Source organism: Danio rerio, chromosome 3 (genome assembly GCF_049306965.1).
Source record: "Danio rerio strain Tuebingen ecotype United States chromosome 3, GRCz12tu, whole genome shotgun sequence".
Taxonomy (NCBI): Eukaryota; Metazoa; Chordata; class Actinopteri; order Cypriniformes; family Danionidae; genus Danio; species Danio rerio.
Genome location: NC_133178.1, coordinates 4,005,942 through 4,019,268, shown reverse-complemented (window position 1 = coordinate 4,019,268; position 13,327 = coordinate 4,005,942). Strand labels below are relative to the sequence as shown.

The 13,327-nt window shown below is 41.1% G+C and overlaps 1 protein-coding gene across 19 annotated transcripts in view; it reads left to right on the top strand.

The window, feature by feature from the left end:
- Positions 1–13,327, top strand: part of engl (endoglin, like) — a 48,777-nt gene that overhangs the window by 24,246 nt on the left and 11,204 nt on the right. For 5 of the 19 annotated variants that reach the window (XM_073943847.1, XM_073943845.1, XM_073943846.1 and 2 more), the window contains exons 14-18: positions 440–614; positions 4,964–5,231; positions 6,240–6,309; positions 6,405–6,458; positions 7,882–7,977. In XM_073943847.1, coding sequence (XP_073799948.1) covers positions 440–614; positions 4,964–5,231; positions 6,240–6,309; positions 6,405–6,458; positions 7,882–7,977 — 663 coding nt within the window. Of the gene's footprint in view, positions 1–132; positions 225–439; positions 615–4,963; positions 5,232–6,239; positions 6,310–6,404; positions 6,459–7,881; positions 7,978–9,429; positions 9,802–10,913; positions 12,113–13,327 lie in introns of those variants that run through there. The other 14 variants (XM_073943858.1, XM_073943859.1, XM_073943857.1 and 11 more) reach the window with 11 other exon arrangements.

The following is a 13,327-nucleotide window of genomic DNA, read 5'->3' as shown; positions in this document are numbered from 1 at the left end:
GTGAGCACATGGCTTGTGTTGTTTCTTTGAGCCATGTGCTCCCTTGTCTATCATCTAGTCTCTCCCATCTTGTTAACCCATTATTAGTTTATTATGTATACCTGTTTGTTTCTTAATTTGTTCTCTTTATAGCTCCCTCTTGTCTGCTGCCCCAGCCTGTTTGTCTTTGATTATCACCTTGTCTTGTCATGTGAAGCTCTGCTTATCCCTGCCAGCCCAGTCTAGTATGTTTTTTTTTTCTTTTTCTTAATGTTTTCACCCCTCACGGTTGTTTTTGTTATCTTTAATTTAATTTAATTATTAATAAAACCCATTTAGTGAGTCATTGCCCCTTTCCCCTTATCTCAACCGTGACAACTAGCTTATAGATATCCTGAAAACAAACAGTATAATACTAACATCTAAACATGTTTATTTTAATTTCCCGGGCACTTTACAGACTCCTGCCCGTCCGACAGCTCCTTCAGCCTGACCCTCAGAGAAAGCACAGACGATGATGGAGGAGCGGATGATGAAGATGAAGAGCCGAACAGAAGAAAATCTCATCCGTTCTCTCGCTGGAGACACACCGAGAGCCGCATCGCAGACGATACCGCCAGAGGCCTTAAACACAAGTATACAGCATTTTACATTATAGAGCTAACGTTACACACTGCACTGCACACATGATACTTTTTACAGCAAATTTGTATCTTATTTCTAGTCTAAGGGTGCTTTCACACCTGCCTTATTTAGTTCGATTGAATCGCACCAGAGTTCGTGGTGCGGTTCTTTGGGCAGGTGAGAATGCAGCAATCGTACTCGAGTGCGCACCAAAAGCGGACCAAATAAGCATACTGAGACCTGCTTGAAGAGGTGGCCTCGGTACGCTTTCAAACGAACCCTGGAGCGTTTGTGATGAGAAGATGATCCGTACTAAAACAGGTCCAACCGTAAAAAGTACTTCGCCTTTTGGACTAATTCAGCTGCCGTAGGTCGATGCGCTGTGCATTATGGGATATGGAGGAAAATATTTGTTGACAGCGCTTTACCAACAGAGAGAGAGAGAGAGGGGAAAACACTACCTATGGATCGTTGGTAATATTTCCGCAAGATGACCATGTCGCAGTTTAGCAAAATTAATTCACGTCTCCTCCTGAAGTGACGAGCGATGCATTAAAACACTGTTTTCTAGCCGCGGCCGCGCTTCATTTTCGAAATGTATAGTTTGTCTAAAAAAGGGATACAATCAGTCAGCGTAGTCGTCACTCAAGAGTAAAAAGCGACATTTTGTGTCTGCCGGTTTTGTTTACTTGCAGGAGTTCATTGGCATTTTCCCGCACGTGAATTCTGACCAATCAATAAGCAGTTTAGGAAATATATTCAACAACATCTGGCCAATGAGAGATGTTGATTTTGTCAGATGAGGGCATTTTGGTTCGTCTCAACTGGTTCGGACCAAAGCCAGCAGTGTGGTGTGGAAACGACCCAAAGATGGCAGAAAATGCAACAATGCATCATTTATTACCCTTGGTGCGGACCAAATGAAGCGAACTACAGATGTGAAAGCACCCTAAAAATCCAAACTTTCTTAACTTAAGAAGTGTGTGATTTGTTTTTAGAAAAAAATGAGTCAAAATCAAGTGGGTTTTTCCCTAAACAGCCCCTATAATGCATTATAAAAGGTTATATTTTGGGGTCTCCAGCAAAAGGATGATATGAATGCAATGTCAAAAAAACAATTTCATTGTCTTATAATATGCATTTCTTTTAATTAACTCTTCCAACGGCTCCCATATGATTCATTCAGCGATTCATTTGTTCCCTTCTTAGCGTAAGGCTAAACTGCCCTGATTGGTCCGATGACGCAGTCTGTTGTGATTGTCGACTAGGTTCAGCGCAAGACTGAGAGAAATGCCCAGCACGGCTTAACAACATTGTTGAAGTAGTCAGAGTGAATGTGTGAGCCTAATGCAGGAGTGCATTAAAGCAATGCAGTTAAACAGCAGCATATTGCTCCATTCTAAACCATGACACACATTCAGTATTTATCCACACAGTGGCAAAAGCTGAACTATTCTGAACCTTGACCGCCGCACGTGTGTAGGAACAGCTGACGGCGGCCATAGCTACGACAAACGGCAGAGGATCGCGAGCTCACAAACACATTTACATCTGTAAACAAAGAAGCACCCGTCACGTTTTCAACGTGGTTTAAGTCGCGATATGAGAATATAAAGAGTTAACCTGATACAGAACAAGCGGTTACAAGTAACAAAACACAATTAAATACATCATTTGCAAGCTAGAGAAAACAAGGAGGCGGCCATTTTAATCACACTTACTTACACTTGTAAAATGGAGGAAGGAACTGATCCATGAAGTGTGTACGGATAAAGTTCCTGTCAAGCTCCCATACATCAATAGTCTTTTCTGATCCTTCCTTTAACAAACGGCTGACAAATCCCCCGTTGCATGGTAGATTATTGCATTAATCACCAGATCGTTCACTTATTAATGTTCGCTCATCTTCAGGATCAGTCCCACACACACTTGCACTCTGCAAATGTAAAGGCGCGTTCATGTCTTACCGGATCCAGCAGTTCATTTTTGGCATTGTGTCAATGTTGAATAGGCAAAAGATCCGGACCAACAACGAATCATTTAAACGACTCAGAGTCGAATTTTCTATTTTAAAAAATTATATTTTTAAACGCTGTGCACTTTCAGATTAAAGTGAAGTTTATTAATAAACAAATTTCAAGAGGAGCACGTGCTTATGATTGATAGTGTCAAGTTCGAGGTTAGGAAAAGGAGCGAGGACTCAGGTGCAGCAAAAATGGGTTTTTATTCATTATAAAATGAAAACAAAAAGGCAAAACAAACAACCACGAGGGGGAAAAATCTAATAAAACAAATAAACGAACAAACAAACTTGACTGGACTGGCAGGACAAGACAGGGCTGGACACAACAAGACAGGAAACTATCGACGACGAACTGGCCAAGGACTGAAAACATGAGGGGGATTATAAAGCAAAAAGTAAATTGACACACAGGTGAACATGACAAACTAATAATGAGTAAACAAGGAGGGTGGGACTAGACAATAGACGGGAGAGCGCATGACACAGAGAGACAATACAAGCCATGCGCTCACATAACACAACACTGAAGCACACGACAAAAGCACGTGACCACAATGTAAACACAGAGCCACGTGCTTTGACAAAAGACGCAAGACACGAGCACACGATGAATGAAAACACTCACCGTGCGCTCACACACGCAGCGTGCATGCTTCATCCCAGCGCCGACCAAAACCGAAACCAACAAGACTGAGACGCTGGGAATGAAACGCCACGCTGCTGACAGACGAAAACACAAACACGAGGACAAGAGCGCACGCGTCTGAGGGACGCAGAGCGTGCGCGCGGCCGCGTCAAGCAGGAGCGCGCACACTCTGCGTACACCCACGACGGCGCGCGCACACACAGAGACAGAAACAGGACCAGACATGGGTAGTGTCCGAGCTCTGCCACCAAAACAAGAATTTACAAGACCAGAGTGGCAGAACCCTGACAGATAGCATCTGGTCCACGTTAGCTAACACTGATTTACCAATCAGACGACTACTTAACCACTATAAATAACCAGAGTATCTTACTTCAGCAATCTTCGTCTTTAAGAATCCCCCCTTCCACCCCTACTCCTCCCATTTCCTTGTCAGGGCAGCACGGAGGCCCAGTGGTTAGCACCACGGCTGCACAGCAAGAATGTCACCGGCTCGGACGCTTCCTGGCCAGGTCGGCATTTCTGTGCGGAGTTTGCATGTTCTCCTCGTGTTTGCGTGGGTTTTCACCGGGCTCTCCGGTTTCCTTCCACAGACCAAAAACATGTAACATAAGTAAATTGACAAATCTAAATTGACAGCATAGACACTTCACAGCATCAATCTACTTCCAACATTATCAAGCAGGGGAGTTCTCGAGACCTACCTGAACTCGGACTCCCCTCTCGCCCTGCAACGGGAGGGAGCCCCAGGCTCGAGGATCTCACGAGTTCAGGGCTCTCTCCCGGGACAGCATGCCAAACAAGCTCCATTATCAATCATCAGCTAAGGGCGAACTCTTGAAACCTCAGCTAGATGTTCTCATTCACTCAGAGCTGTGTTACTCACTGCATGGGAGCTCATTTTCAAAACCCCCTAATAGAGGCTCTTTAAAACAAGCCAAATCATCTGCCAGTAGGGTAAGCAAAATTAATCTTGTTTTAATTTTAAAATGAGATTATATTACTCACTTAACATCCTGCTTTCTGTCAGATTATTTTAATGGTTTTTAGTGAAAACTCACTTAATTTTGACTTACAACCTCAAGTCAGGAAAAGTTGGGACAGTATGGAAAATGCAAATAAAAAAGAAAGTAGTGATTTCAAAAAATAAAAAAATTACTTTTATTTTATCATTTATATTGTTTATTTCATAAAAAACACATATTGCAACTTTGGTTTTGCAAATCATTTCAAAAAAGTTGAGACAGTACAGCATTTACCACTTTGTAATGTTGCAATTTGTTTTCACAACACTTAAAAGACGTTTAGGGACCAAGTGATGAAGTGGTTTAGGTGTTGTTTTGTCCCATTTATCTTGCAAACAAGTCTCAAGGTGGGCACCAGTATGGGGTCTTCAAAATGAGTCACGCATTCTCTATTGGAGACAGGTCAGGACTGCAGGCAGGCCAGTCAAGTACTTGTATCCTCTTCCTTCACAGCCAGGATTTTGTTATGTGTGCAGAATGTGGTTTAGCATTGTCTTGTTGAAACATGCATGGGCGTCCAAAACCTCAAATTAAATGAAGCTGACCAGAAATATTTTGTTCATAGTCAAGTCAAAATAAATTTGGAAATCACTACTTTCTTTTTTCATTTGTGTTTTCCATATTGTCGCAAGTTTTTCCTGATTTGAGGTTGTATTATTTCCGCAGCGCAGACGATATCGCCAGACGCTTTAAACACAAGAGACCGAGAGCGAGGAAAGCTGAGCGGAAGAGACGAAACGATGATGAAGACTGGAGTTTAAACACACTGCGCTTCAGCTTCGTCCTGCGGCCCGTCTTTAATAACTCCATTCAGTTCCTGCACTGCCGGCTGCGTGTGTGTGATGCGGACGAGGGGCCGTCAGGGGCCGCAAAACACACCTGTGCTGACGGACATCCAATACCTGCTCTCACAAGCATACGGGCTTCACAAAAGGTACTTATGATTACTTAAAGGGGAGCTATTATGCAAAAATCACTTTTATAAGGGGTTTAAACACAGTTGTGTGGCAGCAGTGTGTGAATATATCCCGCCTCTAATGCTAAATATTTATGAACTCAATTGTTTATAATCACACTTGATCAAACCCTGCTGAAAAATCCAGCTTAAACCAGCTTAGGCTGGTTGGCTGGTTTTAGCTGGTTGACCATTTACCTGGTAGACATTTCCAGCCTGGTCTTAGCTGGTCAGATTGGAAACTTACCAGCCAAATCCAGCTAAAACAAGCTTGATTAGTCTGGTTTAAGCTGGATATAGCTAGTTTTGGCTGGACTCCCAGCTTGGCTAGGCTGGTCAAGCTGGTTTTTGCTGGTTATCTCCCAGCCTGACTAGCTAAGACCAGGCTGGAAATGGCTGGAAACCAGCCTGGAAGTGGCCAAAACCCCTCTAAAACCAGCCTGGTCGACCAGCTAAAACCAGCCAACCAGCTTAGGCTGGTTTAAGCTGGATTTTTCAACAGGGAAATGAGACATTCTTTCTTTGTGCGTGTCATCAGAGAGGAAAGCCTCACCCATTAGTGACATCATCTCTTGTGATCTCTCATTAGCATATAAACAGCCCTGAGTAACAAGCAGCCATCTGGCGGGGTCTGGTGGGAGCACTTTTAGCTTAGCTTAGCTTAGCTTAGCATTTCAGATTAGACCATTAGCATCTCGCTCAAAAATGAGCAAAATATTTTTAAGAATTTTCCTATTTAAAGCTTAACTTTTCTGTAGCTATATCATGTATTAAGACAGACCAAAATAAACGTTCTGTTGCTATTTTCTAGGCCGATATGGCGAGGAACTGTACTCTTATTCCAGCAAGAGTAGCCAAGTAACACGTAATATTTAAACTAAATATAATTACACTTTCGTGATATTAGCTCCAGCAACATTTACTACTTAAATCCCCCTGGAATCATGAGTGTTGAACTGTTTACTCATGTGTTTGTGTTCATTACAGTGTAAGGACAGAAATCTGTCTCGGCCCGTGTTGGTCACATATCCTGCTGGCTTTCTGGCGCCCCCTGCTGGTGAGTAGGCATCACTGCAGCTATATTCACATGCACATTAGTGTTGAAAATACCCTCAACTGAGTGTGTGTGTGTGTGTGTGTGTGTGTTTATAGGTAAACTTGCTCAAACGCCTGCTGAGATGTCGGGACAGGCTCCGTCGCCCACCGGTGTGTCTTTTGTTATTTAATATAATTATTTTTTTTTGGGTTGTAATAGATTTTGAATGAATAGAATAGATTTAATTTGACCATACAACTACAGCAATATCTGGAAATGAAAGTAATCTTCTGCCAGTTTGCAATATCCAGATGTGCACCTTAATATTTATTACATTTCGGTTTTATTATAGTAAGTCTGTTCAACTTTTTTGTGTTTGTGTGCTTGTTTAAGTGGTTTATGAGGACATATTTGTATAATGCCATGGGTATGAACTAGGAATTACAACGTTGGGGTGGTTTATGAGGACATGCCTTGTCTTGTTGTAATTGAAAATTGTTTAAAATCATACTTAACAGGGTTTTTTCACATGTGAGTGTCACATGGTCGCCCACTGAAGCTAAGCAGGGCTGTGCGAGGTCAGTACCTGGATGGGAGACCAAATGGGACAGCTAGGTTGTTGGAAGTGTTGCTAGTGAGGCCAGCAGGGGGCGCTCAACCTTGGGTCTGTGAGTCTCCTAATGCCCCAGTATAATGTAGGGGGCTCTATATTGCTCAGTGAGCGCCGTCTTTCAGATGAGACAATAAACCAATGTCCTGACTCTCTGTGCTTGTCAAAAATCCCAGGATGTCCTTCAAAAAAAAAGAGTAGGGGTTTAACACTGGCATCCTGTCCAAATCTGCCCACTGGCCTCTGTCCATCATGTCCATCGCGCACAGTTTCTAATCGGACCAAAAGAGCTAAAACAAGTCACGTGCGAGTAAACTCTCCTTACATTGGTCAGAGTATCAGGGTTTATTTTGCAGCGTCCCGCTAAGCTGTCAGGAGAGGTGGTGGTTTGGTGGTGATTGACGGTGCGCGTGCGACGTGTCTGAGGAGAGACGCAGTGGGGAGGGGTGAGAAGGGTGCGCGACGATGCCTATTTGAGGACCGGGAGGGAGACGCGAGATTACCGGGAGATCATCACTCGTTTGCGGGCATCCGGAGACTCGCGAAACATCCCGCCCTACTCATAATTCTCTCTTCATATAGCCGTAAGCCTATTACATATCCATAAAACACTGTGATATAACCGCGCTCGGATCGGATCGCTTTCTCACTGCAATCGAACCGCTCCAGGGTTCGTTTCAATCGAGCCGAGACCACCTCATTCAAGCGATCTCGAAGCGATTACTTTGGCGTGGAACAGAGCGCAACAGAGCGCGATTGCTCTGTTCACATATGGCAAACGAACCGCGCTAACTGGGCAAACGAGACACGTTCCCAAACAAAAGTGTAGGTGTGAAAGCACCCTAAGACTCATGTTGTGTACTAGAAAGGGTTTTACATAGCTTGTGGCGTCAAAGGGTTAAAAATGTCCACTCCTGTTTTTCCATCATAACCGTGTTTGTTGTGTCATGCTGATCTGAGAGCTGTGTTTCGCTTGTGTTCAGGCGCAGTTGAAGGCTCTGTGCTGCTAGTGGTGTTCGCTGCGTTTCTGATGGGGTTGTCTCTGATGGGGGCGCTGTGGTGCATCTACACACACACCGGTAAAACACACAAAATCACACTATGTGCAACACAGACTCATTGATAGTTTTCATTCTCGTGACCTGTGCGGTGACTGAAAAACCGTGAGCCGTAATGGCGGCTACACTGGGATCTCCATAGAAATGCAGCACCATTTGCTTAAAGAGCACAAGCTGTTTCAAGCTAGAGATCTGCGCGGGACTTAATTTTGAATCCCACTCCCGCCCACACCCGCCTGGTTTTAGCCCGAACCCGACCGCTCCCACTTATATTAAGCATATGTTGTCCCGTTGCTCGCCCCACCCCGTTTTCTACCCGCCACGGCCCGATCCCACTAAAGAGCGGGGTGGAGAACAAAACCGAAAATCACCCAGCCTATAACAAGCTGTCTGTATAAACACACACACACAGCACCAAGCACACACACACAGACAAAGCTCTCTCTCTCTTATTCGCGCACGCGCACTAACACACACACATAAACACCAAGCACACACACAGGCAAAGCTCTCTCTCTCTCTCTCTCTCTCTCTCTCTCTCATTCTCTCTTCTCTCTTCTCTCTCTCTCTAACACACACACACACACACTCACACACACACATAAACACCAAGCACACACACAGGCAAAGCTCTCTCTCTCTCTCTCTCTCTCTCTCTCTCATTCTCTCTTCTCTCTCTCTCTAACACACACACACACACACTCACACACACACATAAACACCAAGCACACACACACAAGCAAAGCTCTCTCTCTCTCTCTCATTCTCTCTTCTCTCTCTCTCTAACACACACACACACACACACACACACACACACACATAAGCACCAAGCACACACACAGGCAAAGCTCTCTCTCTCATTCGCGTGCCTGCATACACACACACACACACACACACACACACACACACACACACACACACCTCATTCGCGTGTGCGCACACACACATACACACACACACACACACACACACACACACCTCTCATTCGCGCGTGCGCACACACACATACACACACACACACACACACACACACACAGACACACACACACACACACAGCAACAAACAATCTAAACACAGCATCGCGCTATTTCATTTACACACATTTACACCCATGTCATCCTCTACTTTGCATCATGTCAGTTTGTTACACAGAACTTTATTTGTAAACGAATTAGATTTGTTTTTCTTGCATGTATTGATTCCTTCAGTTGTTACCAACATCTGGTGAAAATTTCAAGTCAACAGCACCTTTAGAAATATGATTGAAATATGATAAATGGTGACGTGTTCAACACTTATTTCCCCCGCTGTATATTGATTATTGTGACAGGCATTTGCGTTGATCCATTTCACACGCAAAATGAAACATTTCACGGCTTCAAATAATGTAGCCCTGGGCACATATTCCCAATAAGCCTGTGCGGTGGAAATAACCTACCCAACACAAAGCATGTTTGTGGTTTGTTTTTCAGGGAGGCATGATTTGACCCAGAGAATCAGTGTTATAGAGACCACCGTACCGAACCCCGGCTTCATAAACCCGCCAATACTAATGGAGGAAACCAGCAGTTTCCATGATGTCAACGACACACACAACAACTTTTAGGAAATGAGCAAAAGCTAACACGTTTGATGTGATTTCTGCATTGTGTAATAAGTATCTGTAAGTGAGCAGTTTTCCGTATTTTGTGATCGATGTTTTTGTTTTTCCTCTTTTATTCATGCTTTTGATTTGCATTATGGGATCTTGATCTTTCTTCTTTCAACTTTTAACCTTGAAAAGTGTGAAAAGGTGTATTTTCTGAGCATGTGTAATAGTCTGCAGTGCTCTATTGTCTGGGTTGGTGTTGCAGGCCCGGATTGGCTAATCGGGAGGACCGGGAGAATTCCCCGTGGGCCGGTGTCCCTAGCTTCAGAATCTGTTGCTCTCAGCAGTCACACTTTTTAATTTTTTTTATTTATTTACTTGACCACAGCCTTTTTATTCATTATTTTACCTCAGCTCTGCTCTTTTTATCTATTTTCTCGCAGCCTGCAGGTTAAAGATGATATAACTCAGATGAGTCACTACTCACTGTATTGCTGTTGTGGTCAAGTGGGTAGCACACTAGATTACGATGTCGCTGACCCGGGTTCATTCCTCGTCTAAGTAATTTTTTTTTTTTGAGATTTATTGTTAAGACATATAATACTGTAAGGGTTGTTGAACATTTGAAGTTCTAAAGCAGCTGTTTTCTCAAAAAAAAAAAAAAAAAAGACGTGATAGTGTAATTAGAAACTGATTTGGAAATGACCTTATTTTAATATAGTCAGTCGTGAACTGAGGTGGGCCGGTCTGAGGCTTGAAACTCCAGGGCTGAAAAGGAGTCCCACTTCGGCCCTGTGGTGTTGTATATTATGCTCAGGGCCGGAGTGGGACTCTTTTTCAGCCCTGGAGTTTCAAGCCTCAGACCGGCCCACCTCAGTTCACGACTGACTATATTAAAATAAGGTCATTTCCAAATCAGTTTCTAATGACGCTATCACGTCTTTTTTTGAGAAAACAGCTGTTTTAGAACTTTAAATGTTCAACAACCTTAACAGTATTATATGTCTCAACAATAAATCTAAAAAAAAAAAACTGTCAATCAGTAAAGTTCCGAACCCAGATTGGTGGCGTCATAACCTAAAGCGCTTACCACTGTACCACAACAGCTGTACATCAAACAGTGACTTATCTAGTTATATCATCATTAACCTGCAGGCTGCATCTTGCTCATGAGGCTACGAGAAAATAGATAAAAAGAGCAGAACTGCGGTAAAATAATGAATAAGAAGGCTGTGGTCAAGTAAATAAATTAATTATTTTTAAAAAGTGTGACTGCTGAGAGCAACAGATTCTGGAGCTAGGGACACCGGCCCTAGCGGTCAAAAAACAGACCGGCCCACCGGGAACTCTCCCGGTCCTCCCGATTAGCCAATCCGGGCCTGATTATGCTACAGACACCTTGTAATAAACTGCAGCGTATTTTCTGTTATTTTACACACTTATTTATCTAGAAATTATTCATTATTCATTATGTTATTATTTCAAAACAACTGAAATGTCAGTACAAGTCACTTTGTTAAACTGTAGAGTTGAAATTTCAACATGAATTAGTCAACAAAGCAGAGATCAACATCCCATAATGCAATTCACCACCATAAATAAACAGAAGTGAATCAGTGAATACAGAAAGTGTTCATTAACAGATAATGTACAAAGTGAAGCTGCATTCTGCTCTGTGACTGATCGCTGCTGATGTATTATTAGTGTGTACAATCATCTCATTGATTTATCTGTAAGATTTGTTCTTCTTTAATATTCTTTAATTTATTAAACGATCACTCCATTGTTTTATAATGAATGTGTTAGTGTGCTTACGTAGACAGATGTGTTTCTAAAGTGTAAGTATTAATAAAATAAACTCATAAATGTATTAACTTATTTCTTAAAGGGACAGTTCACCCCAAAAAACACAAAAATAGATATTCTGAAGAATGCTGGAAAGATTTACATCTGTAGTAGAGGCAAAAAAATAAACTATGGAAGTCAATGGCTGTTTATTTCCAGCATCTTCTTTTGTGTTTAATAGAAGAAACAGATATCCGCTTGTTAAGTGTGACGTCACGCGAAGCGGCTTCCGGGTCCAAGTGCTCTATTCAACTGAATGGGGAGACTCATGACATGGTAATAATAAACGTTTACAAAGCGATTTAATGCTTTCGAAAATTACAATGGCAGTATATATGTCCATGACTAATATCCGATAACCAGAAAGTTATAAATTGTTTTATAAATTGTTAACTTTTTGCTATTTGTAATGCAGCAAGCCCAGAGATTGTTGTGTACACTATGATTTTATGTAAAATTAACTTTAATGAGTGATAGGAATAAAACGTGATCATAAACGAATGATTTCTCCACTCAAATGAATGGCGGCTTGGACCCGGAAACAGTATTACATACGTCACAAACACGTCACCACTTAACAAGCGGATGAAGAGAGTAAATGATGTAAACCGTCCCTTTAAACTTGAGAAAATGAGAAACAAAGGTGTACTTTTAGACTTTAGTATGTTCTTCTAGATCTGTTGTATTACAGTGTTGTTATTATTAAAGGTCAGATCATGGACTAGTTATGGCTGTTTTTGATGCTTTGCAAAGCTTTCCGAAACGTTGGTTATGAATCAAGTGTGAATCAAACTGCTGGATTCAGAATCAAATTTGAGAATCAAACTGATTTGGTTCACTGGAAATGATTCATAAATCACTTTGCCTTTCCATTATTATTAATGTTCATACATATTGTAATAAAGGAGTTGTCCAACACTTCTGTACTTTTTTATGAGAACAATTGTGTACCTTTATTTTAGTTCTACCATAAAAGGTACAGAACAGCATCATAAGAGCTCTTTTATAAGGTACAACTTTTACAAAGGTACAAAGCTGTTCCTTAAAGAGCATTATTTGTACCACCGTGTACCTTTTTTTTTTTTTTGAGAGTGAATGAAATAATGTTCAAAAATAAATTATAATTTAATTTAATAATTTATTCCAGTGACTTAAAGATGAATTTTCAGCTTCATTACTCCAGTCTACATGATCCTTCAGAAATCAGTCTAATATTCATTATTATTATTATTATTTCATTTGAAACAACATACAATAAGAAAGCAGTTATTCAATATTTTAAGAAATATTTAACATACAGTTGAGGTCAGAATTATTAGCCCGCCTTTGCATATTTTTATTATTATTTAAATATTTCCTAAATGATGTTTAACAGAGCAAGGAAATTTTCTGTATGTCTGATAATATTTTTTCTTCTGGAGAAAGTCTTAATTGTTTTATTTCGGCTGGAATAAAAGCAGTTTTTAATTTTTTAAACACAATTTTAAGGTTTCAATATTATTAGCCCCCCCAAGCAATATTTGTTTTGGACAGTCTACAGAACAAACCACTGTTATACAATAACTTAATTACACTAACCTGCCTAGTTAACCCAATTAACCTAGTTAAGACTTTAAATGTGACTTTAAGCTGTATAGAAGTGTCTTGAAGAATATCTAGTCTAATATTATTTACTGTCATCATAACAAAGATAAAATAAATCAGTTATTAGACATGAGTTATTAAAACTATTATGATTATAAATGTGTTGAATCTGCTCTCTGTTATAAATTGGGGGAAAAATACACAAGGGGGCTAATAAATCTGACTTTAACTGTAAGATTTACATTTAATAATAAAGATGATTGATAAAGAAAATCATTTTCTTAAAAAACAAAAAAAAAAAACAAACATGAAACAAAATCTGCCCCCAAACTTTTGATTGGTGGCCTACATAA